This window comes from Rutilus rutilus (assembly GCF_951802725.1).
Source record: "Rutilus rutilus genome assembly, chromosome: 4".
Taxonomy (NCBI): domain Eukaryota; kingdom Metazoa; phylum Chordata; class Actinopteri; order Cypriniformes; family Leuciscidae; genus Rutilus; species Rutilus rutilus.
The window spans coordinates 52,663,140-52,681,731 of record NC_140212.1 but is presented as its reverse complement, the minus strand read 5'-3'; the positions used below and the strand labels follow the sequence as shown (position 1 = coordinate 52,681,731).

At 41.6% G+C, this 18,592-nt stretch overlaps 1 protein-coding gene across 4 annotated transcripts in view; it reads right to left on the bottom strand.

The window, feature by feature from the left end:
• LOC311289592 (NACHT, LRR and PYD domains-containing protein 12-like) overlaps positions 1-18,592 on the bottom strand; it is a 96,113-nt gene that overhangs the window by 69,226 nt on the left and 8,295 nt on the right. For 3 of the 4 annotated variants that reach the window (XM_084407713.1, XM_084407714.1, XM_084407711.1), the window contains exons 2-5: positions 8,356-8,436; positions 8,138-8,272; positions 6,614-6,661; positions 4,035-5,865 (exon numbers count right to left, since the gene is read on the bottom strand). In XM_084407713.1, coding sequence (XP_084263839.1) covers positions 4,035-5,865; positions 6,614-6,661; positions 8,138-8,272; positions 8,356-8,416 — 2,075 coding nt within the window. In that variant the 5' untranslated portion in view covers positions 8,417-8,436. Of the gene's footprint in view, positions 1-4,034; positions 5,866-6,613; positions 6,662-8,137; positions 8,273-8,355; positions 8,437-10,775; positions 11,127-18,592 lie in introns of those variants that run through there. The other variant, XM_084407712.1, reaches the window with a different exon arrangement.

Sequence of the window (18,592 nt, the reverse complement as noted above, 5' to 3'; positions counted from 1 at the left end):
CAATAGGTGTTAATGTTCTGTCTTTCATATGGAGAGTGTCAAATAGCCAGCCTGATGAGCAGGCAAAGGCAAAATTATTTTAAGGATACATCTCTCGATGTGTCCAGATGTAGGCCCTATATCTTATTAAATTATAAATATTGTAGTTTTATTTGTTGTATTTAAAGGTTTTTCACACACAATTTCAATTTAAGTGTTCAATCCAGTTGTTTCAACTGGTTTTGTAGAGTTTTACAGTGTGTGAGCAGTGTGTGTGATTGTTAACAATCTGGCATTATCTAAAGATGAACTGTTGACGAAACGCGTTCATGCCATGAAAGAATGTGAGTGAGCAGCAGATACAGAGCTCTTTAATTCGCGATCAACCTCGTTTTATTGTAAGGTGAATTCAGCAAGGCATGCTGTGTCTTTGAAGCAACAAAGGCTATTTGTTGTTTTTTCTTTTGTGATTTGTGTGGATGAGATACAGTATTATCATCTGTATGTTTCATTTCGAGAGAGACCCGCGCGCACAGTGAGGGAGACAAAATAAACTTACTAAAAGATCCAGCACGAGAGAGAGGCAAAGAAAAACGCCTGTTCTTAATTTATATTGCTTTGAAATTTTTTCGTTTTGTACCGTTTAATTGTTTAACTTAGCTGCAATTTCTTTGACAATAGAAATTTAAATGTCGCAAGAATAAGATTCTGTGTTTCTTATTTTGCATTGCAAATGGAATAAACTCTATCGATGCAACCCTGTTTTAAATAAATAAACTGTCCCGACACTTTATTTATACCTTGAAATGTGCGATGGGTTTTCAAACTTAAGTAATTTTATTTTTATTTTACATTTTCATTGTTTATTTTTTTAATTGAAAGCAATACTGTATTGAAAGTATTTTTCTGATTTGTTCGATCTGTTTTGAAAAATGTCTTCCGTTGCTATGGCCGGGTATCACTGCCAGTCATCTCAATTTTGTGAATGATTCACAAAAAATAAATAATTTAGCAGATTAAAGACGAGCTTCATCATCTTCATTTTCTGGTGCGATCGGCTGACAGTCTTCCTTCATCAGATGTGTCGTCTGTGCAGAGGCTCTACTGGAATGTAGAAAATGTATGTTGTAGAGTAGCCTACAATTGATAGTTAAACAAAACGCTTGACTGTAATAAACAGTTACATATTTAAGCATCAAGAACGGTAAAACATAAACACTGTCGGCTACACTGAGACCGAACATATAAGACGTTACACTGCTCAATTTGAATAGTCTGTATTTCTTTGACGTTTAGAATGACAACAGCTTCACTGCTGTTAAATGGGAAAGATTATATTTTACGTCAATAATGCCAGTGAAGTACAAAGTTTATAGCCCAATGAGAAATATTAAGCCTAGTTTTATTTTAAATAAATAAACCTGAATAGGCTATATATCCATAGAAGCTGGCATGTCGTTACATAAGAAAGGAGAGATATTATATTATAGCCTAAATATTATTAATATTATTATTATAAACTAGGCTACATTTAAAAAAAGGAACGCAAGAACAGAAACGTTCCTGATTCTGCTCGGAGAATGGAATGGAATTTATGTTTTAAAAAAAGGTTACAATAGCTGAAGTATGATAAAATGGATAAAAAAACTTAACTTATAGAATAAAACAATGATAAATACACCAGTGTCACCTAGAAATACAATTTGCCCAAAGCCAGTCTAAAGAAGTTATATTTCATGTTTGAGGATGATCCAACAAATTCTGAGATTCCTCCAAGGATTTTCCTCTGACTATTCCCTTAAAAACAGTCAAAGTGACTCTTGGTAAGAAAATGATCAGAGGACTTGAGAAAAGGCTTGTTCGACTTCATGCAGCTCTGCGCAGACCGATCGGCGGCTGACTTGAAGCACTGCATGCCGGTTAGAAATTTTGTCCGACTTGATACAGCGCCGACGCCACGTGACTGTGACGTATGCCATCAAAGTACCGCGAGAGTGATTCGAGAGTAGCCGGAGAACTCAGCCAGCGCAGCTTCTCAAGAGCGGCTGCACTGGGCTGCACGAGGGCTGATGACGACACAGCTGTTCCACGATTGGCCGGATTCACCGCATGGCAACGATCACGTGTGTTTCGTGTTTATTCGAACACCTTTAGTTCCTCTAAAGCTCTCAAATCAGTTTATTATAACAGTGAACACTCTTTTCATGTCGTTGTCATGATATATTGTGTCATATTTATCAAATTAAAACTGATTAAAAAAACGTAGACACCACTTCATTGATATAGCTTATGTTGAACTTTATTCTTGTTCAAACAGACGCTGTATAAAGCAGTACATAAAGTATTGAATGAAAATGTCTCTGAAACATCTGTGTATTATTTGGCAAATATTGCATTTATTTCACTACAGCTGTGGTAAAGTATGCAAACACCACGTGAGCGGTCACTACGGGAACCAGAAAGTGTCCGACTTCACGTCTCCGTTTGCAGCTCCTCCCCGCCTGCACGCGGCTACTCTCGCCGATCGGTTGCATCCAGCCGCAGCCGATGTCGAACACACCTAAAGTGTTTTGTCATGTTTCTGTGTCTTGTCATGTGATTTCCTGTTTGTCATGTGATCCTGCCATGTGTCTTGTCATTGGTTAAAGCGAGCAAGTTTCACATTAACATTAAGATTTAATCATTTAACTTCTAAATGAGAACAATAAAAGCAATCGAACCAACAAGAGGGCAACAGTTTCTAAGTGCTGTGTCCCAGTTAGTCTAGCAAAGTGCAAGTTTGTTTTATTTTTAATAGAGAAACAATAGAATAGAAAAGCATAGAATAAAGTAATTAAGTGCTAGTATTAATGGGTCAAGTGTTGATGAACAAGATACATCTTTTCTTGAAAATGACTCCAGATTCAGCTAGAGTTGGGCAGGTCATTCCACCAGCTTTGAACAGTCCAGGTAAAGGTCTGTGAAAGCTTCTGGAGGGCGCATAAGTCTGAAGTAGTGAGTTTAGGTGTAGGGGAGCAGAGCCAGTGTTTGTTCTGTAGGCAAACATCAGTGTCTTGAATTTAATGTGAGCAGCTGTAGACAGCCAGTGCAAACTGATGAAGAGAGGCGTGACGGGCCCTCTGTTCGGCTAGTTAAAGACAATGCTTAACGTTGCTTAATTAATTAAAATGTAATTTTAATTAATTAAGCAGTAAAAAACTAAAATTGAAATAAAGATTTAATATACACCTCGTTAATAAATGATACTATGTACAGACATGCAGACACATTAAACATGTTCTTTATAACAGCTTTCCATGCGGAAGAAAACAAAATAAACATTGTGTCTTTCCATTCTGTTTTCGGTGCTGTCGTCTTAGAGGAGTTGGTGTTGATGACAAGAAAATGTGTGAGATAATAGTTTTCCCTGGTTGTTGTTTTAGTACATTACGCCACGTAGAGCATTTTAAAATGTCCCAGTGACATGGTTTTAACGCATTTCTTTTAATGAAAATTGAGAAACATTTCATGTCAAACCTCCACGTAGGGCATGATTATTTGAGTATAATTTGGTCATGACGTTTGTTATATTGGAGTATTTTAACCGCCAGCTACATCTCACATAGGCTATTGCCTCCTGAACCTTTACAATTTCTCAATGTAGACAATATATAACACATAACAGCCAAACAAAAAAATTCACAGTAATTTAAATGTCATTTTGACCTTTATTCATCTGAAAAAGAGGGAAGATGATAATGTGTTTAAACACTAAACAAGAGGCTAAGATTTAGAAAGTAAATGTAGCTTTTATAAATAATGGGAACTATTTCTTTAGGAGGCACTGTCTACCTCGTCTGTTTAGAGGAAACACCACTGGTTCATTCATACTACAGTTCACACAGGGGAAAGAATCTGCAAGCCATAGTTATGAGACACCTTTTCATACACACTTTTGAACACAGTGAATCAGCGAATGTGAAAGTAAAACCTGAGTATGTTGAGTTGTGTGAACAACAAGATATTTCCAACTGTATGTTAACTTTTAATTGTTGTGAAATTGCATAATTACTCACAGGGCTTTTCTGCAGCATCTCACAGCTGGAACGAGTCTCTCGTAGCCTGCTGGTGATGAAGTGAACCTCTTTGGGTTGAGCTCGTCCAGCACCTTCTCTGACGTCAGCAGTGTGTAGGCCAGCACTGTGCACATCGAAGAGGAGAGTCCCCTTCCTGGACGATCATCTGGACCGAGGTATCTCTGGATTTCCTCATATAATGAATTATCTTTGAGCTCAAGTAAGCAGTAAAATAGGTTGACTGAAGCTTCATCTGAGATGTTCCGCTGTAGTCTTTCTTTAATGTATTCAGTTGTTCGTCTGATGCTCTCTGTGGTGTCTTCAGTGTCTGTGGTGTCTTCAGTGTCTGTGGTGTCTTCAGTGTCTGTGAGCAGGCCTTTGAGCAGTTCCTGACTGGATTCCAGTGAAATGCCCATCAGAAACCGCAGGAAGAGGTCCAGATGTCCTCTCTTACTCTCCATGGCTTTACCAACAGCCTTTTGCAGTAGCTCATGTAATGTGATATCTTCATTGGGCTCATCAAAGAAAAACTGAAGCTCCTGCATGTTCTTGTTCAGGTAACAGAGGAACACATGCACTGCAGCAAGAAACTCTTGAACACTCAGATGCACAAAGCAGAAGATCTTTGACTCATGAAGTCCGACTTCCTTCTTAAAGATCTCAGCGATCATTCCTGTGAACTCTGTGTGTTTCCGCTCTGTCTTTTTACTCACATCAATACCACATGATTTCAGATGTTTCTCATAGAACACAACGCTATCCTTCTTCAGCTGTTCAAACGCTAGCTTGGCCAACTTTAATATCATTTCTCTATTTGAATCTAAGAGCTTTGTACGTTGTCTTTTCGTTTTTTTATCGTACTTCTGGCTCTTCATGTTCATCTGTATCAGCAGGAAGTGAACGTACATTTCAGTGAGTGTTGTGCTGATGTTCTCTGTATTGTTCTCGATGAGGATATCCTGAAGGACTGTGGCCGTGATCCAGCAGAACACGGGAATGTGGCACATGATGTAAAGACTACGAGACGTCTTAATGTGTGAGATGATTCTGGAGGCCGCAGTCTCATCTGTGAATCTCTTTCTGAAGTATTTCTCCTTCTGCTGGTCAGTGAATCCTCGCACCTCTGTGAACAAACCCACATGTTGAGGAGGGATCTGATTGGCTGCTGCTGGTCGTGAGGTCACCCAGACGAGAGCTGACGGAAGCAGAGTCCCTTTGACCAGACTTGTAAACAGCACGTCTACAGATGATCTCTTCTCAACAGTCTTTAATGATCTATTTTTAAAATCCAAAGACAACTGACTCTCGTCAAGTCCATCAAATATAAATGCTAGCTTGCATTCCTTATATAACTTTGATTTCTCCAGGTCCTTCAGGTCCTCCAGTTCAGGATAAAATTCCAGCAGAAGCTCATGGAGACTAAACTCTTCATTTTCCATCAAGTTAATCTCTCTGAATGGAAGCAGGAACACACAGTCTATATTCTGATTGGCTTTTCCTTCTGCCCAGTCCAGGATGAACTTCTGCACAGAGACAGTTTTTCCAACGCCAGCGATGCCCTTTGTCAGCACAATCTTCTCCTTTTTCTTCAATTCAGTAAATATATCATTGCATTTGATGGGTTTGTCCAGTGTTTGTTTGTTCTTGAAAGCATCATCCATCTTCAGAACCTCATGTTCCTGATTGACATCTGCCATATCTCCCTCTGTGATGAACAGTTCTGTGTAAACAGCTTTAAGATCTGCTTCATTTTCCTCTTTGCCCTCAAATATACATTCTGCTTCCTTCTGCATGTTGGCTTTGTGGTTTTCCAAAAACGTCTGCAAATTCTCTGTATTAAAAATAATATAAGCAAATTAAATTACAGGCAAAAAGAGTTTTATTTTTAAGCCACACTTTTTATAAGGTGCCTTTACCATGTACTAACATTTAATACAAGACTATGGATTTACTGTGTGACTAGACATTGTTCTGGATGATTCCCACATTTCTGCTAATGAGCTGAGTTATGGGTTTGGTTAAGGGTTAGGATTATAGGGGTCAGAGTTAGCTTCTGGGTCAAGGGTTGGGCTAAAGTTAACTGTAACTACAAATGTTAATTAAATGCATGTTCTTTGAATGTAATTGCACTATGGAGGCTGTTGAATGCTTGATTCTGATTGGCTGACAAACTTTCTAAGGTGTGCAATCATTTTCCAGGAAATGCACAGCTAAAGTAGTTCCAGGCAGGTCCACACACACACACACACACACACACACACACACACACACACACACACACACACACACACACACACACACACACACACACACACACACTCTCTCTCTCTCTCTCTCTCTCTCTCTCTCTCTCTCACACACACACACACACACACACACACACACACACACACTCTCTCTCTCTCTCTCTCTGTCTCTCTCTCTCTCTCTCACACACACCCACACGCAGATGTGCCCCACAACTTTATCAAAAATAGTTTTGCAACTGAAAAGCTACATGACATTTCTCTGAATTCGTAAATACATCCAACATGTCTAAATCGTTTAAGACGTCTATTATGAAGAAATGATGGTTGCACCTTCTAACTGTTTCTCTGGTGTCTCCGTCACTAAGGGTTTTAGTTGCTCTGTAAGGAAAGAGAAAATGAGTAAATTTATAAGGAAAGAGACAATAGATACAATAATACAGAAGAATAAAGTGACAAGTACCTAAAGCATTTCTGAACCATATGGCTACAAACTAAACTTCCTTAAAGGGTAACTAAACCCTAAATCAACTTTTTTTAGTTAATGATCTGTAAGACTGGGGCTTTATTAATGCTGTTCATTGATTCGAGTAACTTTTTTGACATTTGTGTATAAAGTGTTTTATTTCTACAATATATGGTGTAAAAACGTCTGAGTGCTGCCCTCTTCAGGTTGAACGGTGGCTACTGCAGTTGAATTTTTTTATTGGAAGTTGCGGTGGCAAGTGACATAAGCGGTGGCAGGTGACGTAGGTAGAATCCTCTGGGGTTGACAAACGCGCCGGCAAATTTTGCTGTATTTTTTCACATAGCGGCAAAATATGAATATGCCAACAGAGAGCGCGTGATATTGACAGCCCCCCGCTCATCCCCGCCTTCGGCTCGTCTTCTCTATCTGCGCTGGGCTCTGCCCACTTTTCCTGGATTTTCAAATATTGCCAGTGGGTGGAGTCAGGCTCTGACCAGGGGTTTAGTTACCCTTTAAGAACAGGATTCACAACTACGGAACATTATTTCATACATGATTGTTAATAAGCAGTGTGTCTCAGAAAGCACAGTTATTGTGTCTTTTTAAACATTACAATTTATTATATTTGTATTATATGAATTGTATTATAGTCATATATATATATATATATATATATATATATATATATACAGTGCTATGCATAAGTGTATACACCCATGCTAAAGTTGACTAAAAAGAGGAATAAAATATCATATTTTGGAAATTGAACTTAATGCCTTAATTTAAAAAATTTGGAAAAATCCAACCTTTAAGGACACCAATTTTCTTTGTGAATGAATAATGTATCGTAAATAAATAAATGTTCTTCCTTAAAATACATGGTGCATAAGTGAGTACACCCCTATGTTAAATTCCCATAGAGGCAGGCAGATTTTTATTTTTAAGTATTTTTTTATATATATATTTTTTAGGATACTATGCATCCTGATAAAGTTCCCTTGGCCTTTGGAATTAAAATAGCCCCACATCATCACATAGCATTCACCATACCTAGAGATTGGCATGGTTTTATTTCAGTTAGCCTAAAAGCTAGTTTGATTTGCATTGCTCTCAATAAACCAAAAAATAAAAATCTGCCTGCCTCTATGGGAATTTAACATAGGGGTGTCCAAACTTATGCACCCTGTATTTTAAGGAAGAACATTTATTTATTTACGATACATTATTTATTCACAAAGAAAATTGGTGTCCTTAAAGGTTGGATTTTTCCTAATTTTTTAAATTAAGGCATTAAGTTCAATTTCCAAAATATAATTTTTTCCTCTTTTTAGTCAACTTTAGCATGGGTGTATACACTTATGCATAGCACTGTATATATACTGTATTACCATGTCCTGCAGTGTTTAAGAAGGTCACTGGGCCTGTAAAGGTGTTTCCAGTGAGTACAGGAGCATTTACAGTTCCTCCTGTATCAGCTTTCACATCAACACTGACTCCAGTGTGAGCATTGCTGCTCATCTGGCCTGGAATAGAGATAGAGAGATTAATTACATTGCTTAAATCAGAACTTTAACATTTCTGATATTTTTTCTTTTATCACTATTACCTCCTTTTTTGTTTTCCAGCTCATCTAGTGTGTTATCATCATGCTGTTCAACAGATGCCATTGTCCTTTACTGACTTACAGCTGTTGGACAAGAACACACATGTCTATAATGAATTGTATGTTATCAGACACTTTCCAAAAATACAAAAAAAGAGCAGAGTATAAGTGCTGTCAATCGATTTAAAAATATACTACTAATAATAATAATTTTAGGGGGATTTTTGTCATTTTTTGGTAATCGCGATAAACAATAAAGTTTTTAATATATTTTGATATTGTGATACTCCTGTGGTAGGACTCATTGACAGCAATAATGAAACTGCCTATAGGGATTTGGTGAGTAATTTGATCATGTGGTGCCGAAGAAATAATCTGTAAAACTAAGGAGATCATTATAGATTTTAGAAGAAATAAACCCACATACACCTGTCTACATTAATGTGATGTATCTGTCACGGAGTGACAAGCGGCCTGGCGGAACTTTTTCTTTTTGGGATATGTTCCCCTGGGGAACAATGACAGCAGAACACCAGAACGGTTCCGGTTCCCTATGAGAAGATCATGGCGGCAGGCGAGGCTTGATGAGAAAACTCACGTCAGGTGGCGATGCGTGGGATTATGATCCACGATTGGGACACGTATTAGGAGAGAGGGTTATAAAAGCCATTCTGAATGAGAGAAGGGATCGCCGTCGTGGACTCAGAGGAATACAGGCAGTGGAGAAGAGATTGTGAAGACTTTTAATAGTTCAAGTGGGTGAAGAGCTATATATTCTTTGAATGAATAATGAGGATTGTGGAAAACACGCTGTGAGTTTGACTGAGCTTCGACTCCTCTCCTTATTGGCTTCCGATTATTACTGTGGCAACATTGGACAGTTAAGTACCACCTTTGTAGTTCTAAAGAGAAGATAAAGATTTGCCGTTTCCACTGTGGAGGCTGAGTTATGTGTCTGAAAACTGGAAATTAACTAAAACGTCTTCCTGATTTCTTCGATGCCCGTGAACAACAGTGTTAAACTGACTTGTGTGCAGCCCTTGCTTATTCGTTCCATTGGGAAGGAAATGCCAGCTGGATGGTGAGAGGAATGCCTTGGGTGCACCGTGAGTCTGTTCAATTTTGCAGTCCAATTGTTTAAGTGAGCACGAGTGAGTTCTTGCAGTGTTCTGGTGAATTTATGTGAGTGTGGATTTGTGGTTTTTGCTTTCCACTCCAAATCACCGCTGATCACTTTCTCCCATGCGGGGGCCGCTGAGCTATGTTTAAATGACTCCATGTCTATCGAAGAGGTGTTATACAGGGACTAACACCGTCTAGAGACTACGCTGGTGAGATACGTAACCTCTTCTCTGCCTGAGCCCTGTGAGTGTACAGCTGCGCTTGTGAAATACTATTAACCTCTTCTCTGCCTGGGCCCTGTGAGTGTACAGCTACATTGGTGAAATACCTGTCATCCTCTTTGCCTGAGCCCGGTGAGCGTACAGCTACGCTGGTGAGATGCGTAACCTCTACTCTGCCTGAGCCCTGTGAGTGTACAGCTGCGCTGGTGAAATACTATTAACCTCTTCCCTGCCTGGGCCCTGTGAGTGTACAGCTGCGCTTGTGAAATACTATTAACCTCTTCTCTGCCTGAGCCCTGCAAGTGTACAGCTGCATTGGTGAAATACCTGTCATCCTCTCTTCCTGAGCCCTGTGAGTGAACAGCTGCATTGGTGCAATACCTGTCATCCTCTCTGCCTGAGCCCTGTGAGTGTACCGCTGCGCTTGTGAAATACTATTAACCTCTTCTCTTCCTGAGCCCTGTGAGTGTACAGCTGCATTGGTGCAATACCGGTCATCCTCTCTGCCTGAGCCCGGTGAGCGTACAGCTACGCTGGTGAGATAAGTAACCTCTTCTCTGCCTGAGCCCTGTGAGTGTACAGCTGCGCTGGTGAAATACTATTAACCTCTTCCCTGCCTGGGCCCTGTGAGTGTACAGCTGCGCTTGTGAAATACTATTAACCTCTTCTCTGCCTGAGCCCTGCAAGTGTACAGCTGCATTGGTGAAATACCTGTCATCCTCTCTTCCTGAGCCCTGTGAGTGAACAGCTGCATTGGTGCAATACCTGTCATCCTCTCTGCCTGAGCCCTGTGAGTGTACCGCTGCGCTTGTGAAATACTATTAACCTCTTCTCTGCCTGAGCCCTGCAAGTGTACAGCTGCATTGGTGAAATACCTGTCATCCTCTCTGCCTGAGCCCTGTGAGTGTACAGCTGCATTGGTGCAATACCTGTCATCCTCTCTGCCTGAGCCCTGTGAGTGTACAGCTACGCTGGTGAAATACTATTAACCTCTTCTCTGCCTGAGCCCTGTGAGTACAGCTGCACTGGTGAGGTACGTAACCTCTTCTCTGCCTGGAGCCCTGCTGTCCGAGAACCTACCTGGTCCACGTTGTTCCGTTGTGAAGCCCTGCTGTCCAAAAGTCCAGCGTCCACTGAAGAGGAATCATTATACGCTACCTGCCATCTACCTGGCCCTTGCTGTTCCACTGTGAAGCTCTGCTGGTCGAGGACTTATTTGGTCCACTTTGTTCCGTTGTGAAGCTCTGCTGTCTGAGCGGCCATCTGTCTAGAGTCCAGCATTCGCTGCAGAGGAACCATTACACATTACCTGCCCCTCTCACTTGAAGCCTAGAGAAGATACGACGATTGCCTCTTAAATATTCTTGTTCTTAACTTAATAAAGCAAAGACTTTTATTCTTTTAACTTTGTTGTCCTGCCTTTTCACTGGTTTGCTCCTTGAGGTGGTGGGCCGGCCACTCCGGCCTGTGACATATCTATTCAAAAGAAAACACGTGAGACAGAATGTCTGTCTTTGGACCACAACTTTAATAATAATAATAATAATAATAATAATGCATAAGTTTTATATAGCGCTTTTCAAGGAACGCAAAGACGCTTTACAAATGAAACAAACAAAACAAATGAGCCCTGTGAGTGTACAGCTGCGCTGGTGAAATACTATTAACCTCTTCCCTGCCTGGGCCCTGTGAGTGTACAGCTGCGCTTGTGAAATACTATTAACCTCTTCTCTGCCTGAGCCCTGCAAGTGTACAGCTGCATTGGTGAAATACCTGTCATCCTCTCTTCCTGAGCCCTGTGAGTGAACAGCTGCATTGGTGCAATACCTGTCATCCTCTCTGCCTGAGCCCTGTGAGTGTACCGCTGCGCTTGTGAAATACTATTAACCTCTTCTCTGCCTGAGCCCTGCAAGTGTACAGCTGCATTGGTGAAATACCTGTCATCCTCTCTGCCTGAGCCCTGTGAGTGTACAGCTGCATTGGTGCAATACCTGTCATCCTCTCTGCCTGAGCCCTGTGAGTGTACAGCTACGCTGGTGAAATACTATTAACCTCTTCTCTGCCTGAGCCCTGTGAGTACAGCTGCACTGGTGAGGTACGTAACCTCTTCTCTGCCTGGAGCCCTGCTGTCCGAGAACCTACCTGGTCCACGTTGTTCCGTTGTGAAGCCCTGCTGTCCAAAAGTCCAGCGTCCACTGAAGAGGAATCATTATACGCTACCTGCCATCTACCTGGCCCTTGCTGTTCCACTGTGAAGCTCTGCTGGTCGAGGACTTATTTGGTCCACTTTGTTCCGTTGTGAAGCTCTGCTGTCTGAGCGGCCATCTGTCTAGAGTCCAGCATTTGCTGCAGAGGAACCATTACACATTACCTGCCCCTCTCACTTGAAGCCTAGAGAAGATACGACGATTGCCTCTTAAATATTCTTGTTCTTAACTTAATAAAGCAAAGACTTTTATTCTTTTAACTTTGTTGTCCTGCCTTTTCACTGGTTTGCTCCTTGAGGTGGTGGGCCGGCCACTCCGGCCTGTGACATATCTATTCAAAAGAAAACGCGTGAGACAGAATGTCTGTCTTTGGACCACAACTTTAATAATAATAATAATAATAATAATAATGCATAAGTTTTATATAGCGCTTTTCAAGGAACGCAAAGACGCTTTACAAATGAAACAAACAAAACAAACAAAAAAATGAGAGTGCTACTGTAGATTGTAGGCGAACTGAAACAGGTGAGTTTTGCGCAGGTTTTTGTAGGTGGTCAGTGAGTCCGAGTTTCTGATGTGGATGGGGAGTGAATTCCAAAGGGTGGGAGCAGCGATGGCAAAGGCTCGATCTCCCAAGGTTCGGTACTTTGATTTGGTGATGGGTTTGAGAAGGTTTAAGTCGGCAGAGCGGAGGCGTCGGGAGGGGCTCTGAGGTTTCTTATCTGTGCAACACGCGCCCCCGAATATTTCCCAACATTCTCAGCACTCTAACTACGGAATCTCTACTGTCTCAAATGCAAAACTTGCAAGCATACAATACATCACATTACCCCCCTTTTTAAACAAAGTTACATGCAGATTCACACTGAAACCCGTGCATGGCACAACATTATTGGCTTTACCAACAACATAACAGTTACTTTTTTTAAAACAAAACAAAAAACAACATCAGAGAACAAAAATAAGCACTGTATTTATACATAAGACCATAACAGTCCTATACTGTAGTGCTATTGCAAGAGGTGTATGTTTCATGGATTACAGGTCAAAACGTTTTGGTGGTTTTCTACTTCTGGATGAGCGGCGTGGACTTGGAGCCACCCCTGTAACCCCTCCACAGTCCTCTTCAGAAGGCTCAGGAACAGCTTGTTTTTCCTCTGCTGCACAGGGTTGAATCAGAGTGTCAGTCTCTGAACAGTCAGTCTCTTTAACAAGCTCATCCTCTACAACCCGGGGTCTCAACTGGTCATCATGTCTCCTGAAAGCGACATCTGTGTCTCGTTGTCTCTGCATGTTACACGTGCCACCTGGTCCGCATTCAAAGGAGCTTGTTCGAAGTGTTCAGCTATTAGTGCATGAATATTTTCTGACAAGGCGGCTGTGCCAACATCAGTCGTGTCCGGCAAGGGAATACGCAAAAGTCCATCTGCATTACTGTGTTTCTCTGAGGGACAGTATTCAATATGGTAGTCATAAGCTGAAAGGATGATTGCCCATCTTTGAATCCTGGCCGCTGCCATGGTGGGTAGACTTTTATGCTCTCCGAACAAAGTCAACATGGGTTTCATGGTCAGTCACCATCTTGAATTTCCTTCCCCACAAATATTGGTGATTTTTTTTTTTTTACTCCAAAGATGAGCGCCAACCCCTCTTTTTCTATTTGTGAATACTTTTTCTCTGCAGGCACCAGAGTTCATGAGGCATAAGCCACAGGGCGTTCCTCTCCAGTGGGCATGGTGTGTTGCAAAACTGCCCCAAACCCATACGCTGAAGAATCGCATGCTAAGGTGAGTGGTAGACTTGGATCATAGTGTACCAGAACCCTTTCGTTCGTAAGCAAGTCTTTAATTTTTTCAAAAGCTCTTTGCTCTGACTGCTTCCATTCCCAGGGTACATTATCTCTCAACAGTCTGTAGAGGGGAGCTGCCACTGTACTTTGGTTGGGCATAAAACGTCCATAATAGTTGACCAAGCCCAGAAATGCTCTCAGCTCCTTGACACAGGTGGGTGCTGGTGCATCCCGGATTGCAGCAACTTTGTCTGGAGATGGATGAAGGCCCTGGCTGTCCAGCACAAATCCTAGATATTCAATTTGCTTTTTCCCAAACTCATATTTTGACTTTTTCACTCTCAAGCCATTCTCCTGGAGTCTTTGCAGCACTGCCTGTAGCCTCTGCAGATGTTCATGTTCTGTCCTTTCAGTGACCAGTAGGTCATCAAGATAGACAACAACATCAAGATCTTTCATGATGTTCTCCATAATTCTTTGAAAGATTGAGGGTGCTGAACTGACAACAAATGGTAGTCTATTGTAGACAAATAAACCTCTGTGTGTGTTGATGGTTAGCAGCTGTTTGGACTCATCGTCAAGAAGAACCTGCTGGTACGCTGAAGCCAGGTCAATCTTAGAAAACACAGTTCCCCCAGTCAGTGTAGCCATCAACTCCTCAATCCGAGGTAGCGGGTAAGTCTCTGTAGTAGCTGCTTGATTCACAGTTAATTTATAGTCTCCACACAGTCTTATGTTTTGTCCTTTTTTACCACCGGCACAATGGGTGCTGCCCATTCACTGTGTTTTACTGGCGTGATTATTACAGCCTTCTCCAGTCGGTCCAGCTCTGCATCAACTTGAGCTTTCATGGAAAAAGGCAGTGGGCGTGATTTACAAAAGCGTGGGGGAATTTCAGGATTCACCAGTATCTTTGCCTTAAGCCCACGGAGCGTGCCTAGTTCATCTTTGAACACCTCTGAGCACGAATCTAGCACCTCTTCAATGGACCTTGCTTGATGCACTCGACTTACATGTTTAATTTTTTTCCAGTTCAAGGTGAGCTTTTGTAGCCAATTTCTGCCACACAGAGCTGGCCCCTCCCCTTTTACTACAATTACGGGTAACAATTCACATTGTTTTTCGTAGCTCACATTAGCTTGAAACTGTCCCAACACAGGCATAATCTCTCCTGTGTACGTTTTAAGCTTGACTCCGGCGACCTCTAGTGGCTCTTTTGAGAACGCAGCTTGAAATAGTTTCTCAGATATGATGCTCACGGCCGCGCTGGTATCAGTTTCCATCATAATTTCTTTGCCATTTACTTTAAATGCATCTATGAATGACTTTTTGCCATTCTCATCACTTAGTAGCAAAAACATGGGCAACTCAGCTTCCTCTACCCCCATATACCCACATGTTTTTCTCCACATAACGTTTACTTTTCCCAGCTTCCATTTTTCCTCTGCAAGCTCTTTTGATGTGGCCAATTTTCCCACAATCACGGCATTTTGCCTCCTTGAAATGACATACCTGAGGGCTGTGATTTTTGCCATGGCATCTATAGCACTTTTTCCCTCTCTGATCGGAATGTTGCGCTGCTTGTGCCCGCGCATCCACTTTATGTACTACACCCGAGCGTGAGTCTAGCCCTCTCAGCTGCTGTGTGTCTTTCTCCGCCATCTCCATACTCAATGCGATCTCAAACGCACGTGCAAAAGTCAGATTAGATTCTGACAACAGTCGCCGTTGGCAGGCTTCGTTGCGGATTCCACTTACGAAACGGTCACGCAATGCCTCATCCAGCGTTGCTCCGAACTCACAACTCACAGCGCACTGTTTCAGCTCCGCTGCATATTCCGTCACCGTCTCATCAGCTCTTTGATTGCAATGATTAAAACGGAATCTTTTTTTTCACAATCAGCAATGGCTTTGGCTCAAAATTATTCTTTAAAGTGTCCACAATGTCTTTGTAAGACTTATCCTTTGGCTTCTCTGGCTGTACCAAGTTCCTCAGTAAACCGTAGGTTGTTGCTCCCATCACACTCAACAGGGTCGCAACCTGTTTCTCCTGGGGAATTCCGTTCGCCTCGAAGAACTGCTCAAGCCATTAAATATAAGCCGACCAAGACTCTGTATTCGGAACAAACTCGCCTATATTTCCAATAAGCGCCATAATGTGAACAAAACTTTATCCTCGTCGCCAATTTTTCTGTGATGTATCTATTCAAAAGAAAACACGTGAGATGGAATGTCTGTCTTTGGACCACAACTTTACTCTGAAGTTTCTTATCTGTGCAACGTGTGCCCCGAATATTTCCCAACATTCTCAGCACTCTAACTATGGAATCTCTACTGTCTCAAATGCAAAACTTGCAAGCATACAATACATCACAATTAACAACTCTGCAGTTGAAATTGTTAATACCTTTAAGTTTTTAGGCATCCATATTTCAGACTCACTTTTATGGTCTTTCCATATCACCTGTGCAATTAAGAAGGCACATCAGAGGCTTTATTTCTTGAGGTGTCTCAAGAAATATGGTATGTCACTTAACATTTTACAAATTTTTTACCACTGTACAATTGAGAGTATACTGACAGGTAATATAACAGTGTGGTTTGGCAGGGCTACTTCACGTGAATTGTATCTTCTGACAAAGGTGTTTAAAACTGCATCCAAAATGATTGGGGTTCCACTGGAATCGCTCCAAAACATTTATTGGAAACGCAGCACTAAGAAGGCACTGGGTATTATACAGTACGTTAGTCATCCGGCACATAATCTCTTCTCCCAACTTCCATCAGGGAGAAGTTTGCAGAGCATCCCAACACGCACATCACGTTTTAGGCACATTTTACTTGACAAATGCATTCACAACCTTGCAACTATGTTATTGTACTGGTAATACCAAACTCTGCTACTTCACTTTGCTTCGTAGACAGAGTCTGGAAGGGCGTAATTGAAAAGTGTTTTCTCGCGGGGGGGGGGGGGGGGGGGGGCTTGTCTGAAGTTTAAAATCACTGGTTACCCGTAAGCCAATCATATAACGTTTGGTTATGGCGTGTGTTATGCGCAGGCTCAGCCGCATCTAACTTCCACTGTAAACACATGTATGATGCGAAAACAAAACCATAGAGCGAAATACCGGAGTGAATATGGCTGTGAACGACTTTTGCAGATTATGTGAAGTAAATCTACGCATCCACGGTACAATCTTAGCGTCTACGTCACGGCTTTCAGCCCGCCCTCTGTTCGTTGATTGGCTGGCTGTTTTCAGGCCGGAGGAAAACGGAGAGATAAGGCGCTATCTCAGACTGAGTACAGAAGCTAAATGAAATTGAGCGGAAGTACGAAGTCTGACATAGTCAGGCTAAAAGTAATACATCCTTTCCATTCAATGTTTGGCCCGCAACAATAGAATGTTCTTGATGTTTGAACATTCACATGAACATGTTTGAACACCTAGAATACTATGAAAAAAAAAGTTTAGCTTTAAGTGGGGAATTTCTTCTGTAACTCATTGGTAAATGTGCATTTGCGCTTCGGCATGTTGCAGGCAGAAGTGCTCGGACGGCTGTCTGCTCGCTCGTTGTGAGTGTAAAGAGAGCCGGCCACACGGCAGCCTCTCAGGGATTACGCCACATGCAGCACCGCAGGTGTAGATTGCCCTAGTGCCGGTCAATTTTATGGCTCAATGAAAAATAATGAAAACCAGGACATTTTCATCACTTTATACAAAACAGGCAGGATGGCCAGGACAGGACATGAAAACAGGACATGTCCTGGGAAAACAGGACGTTTGGTCACCCTAGTATATAATGTATCTAACGGGCTCCGTACATTTTAGTATCATTATATAATTATAATATTTCTTTGGTTAATTTGCCTTTGCATTTTTCATTTTTATTATTGTATAAAAATAAATATATTAATAAAAATATCAAATGCTAATGCAAAATAACCAAAGAACTTTTGTGTTGAACAGAAGAAAGAAACTCATACAGGAAATGGTGAGTAAATGATGACAAATATTTCATTTTTGGGTGAACTGTCCCTTTAAGGCATCCCATACGACCTCACGTTTACACACTGCCTCCGAAACTTTCATCTGTCATAAAATCGTATCAGGTTTGATTTTCTGCGTTTTTCGCATCCGTAGCAAGCAGTTTGAATGGTGTTTTGACAATTCAGAGCCATCGAATGACGAATACGAAAAAAAAAACACAAATACGAGAATTTTGAACTCAGTGTGCAAGGACCTTTAAGGCGGGCATACACTGTGCGATTTTCACCTGATTTTGAGACGAATTCTGACTCGTGCGACTCTTTTTCGGGTCGGGCCGATTTTCAGCTTTGTCGTGCGTCGTTTGTCATGCCGTGTTCGTACAGTGTACAGGGGGAAACGAGAGGCGAATAACCTCTCCCGACCGGCAATCGGATGGTCGGATGAATTTCTGGCATGTTAGAAATTTTGGTCGCTCCTCGTGACTATATCGCACAGTTGCAGCAGAGCTACGAACTGATCGCCCTAAACTCAGTGTTTTTCCCCTCACTGCACCTGCGCAAAAACAGAAGTTTAACCATTTCATCTGCAGAAAAAAAGAAATAAATTAAAAAAAAAACCCAAAAGAGGGAGATCTAAGTTCTGTAGTTCAAACTAGCTACAAATTACTGTTGCTGACCTCCAGTTCGTGTTGCAAAATGGATTAACCATTACTCAAGTCTTCCAAGCCACCTGCGATCTCCAAATCTACAAGAACTAAACACCAAAGCCATCACACGTATCGCTCATGTAATATCCTTGGACATTACTCACCCACTCAACCGCTACTTCTTACTCCTACCCTCTGGCAGGAGGTTCAGAAGCATAAGATGCAATAAAACCCGCTTCAGCAGAAGCCTAATCCCTTCAGCCATC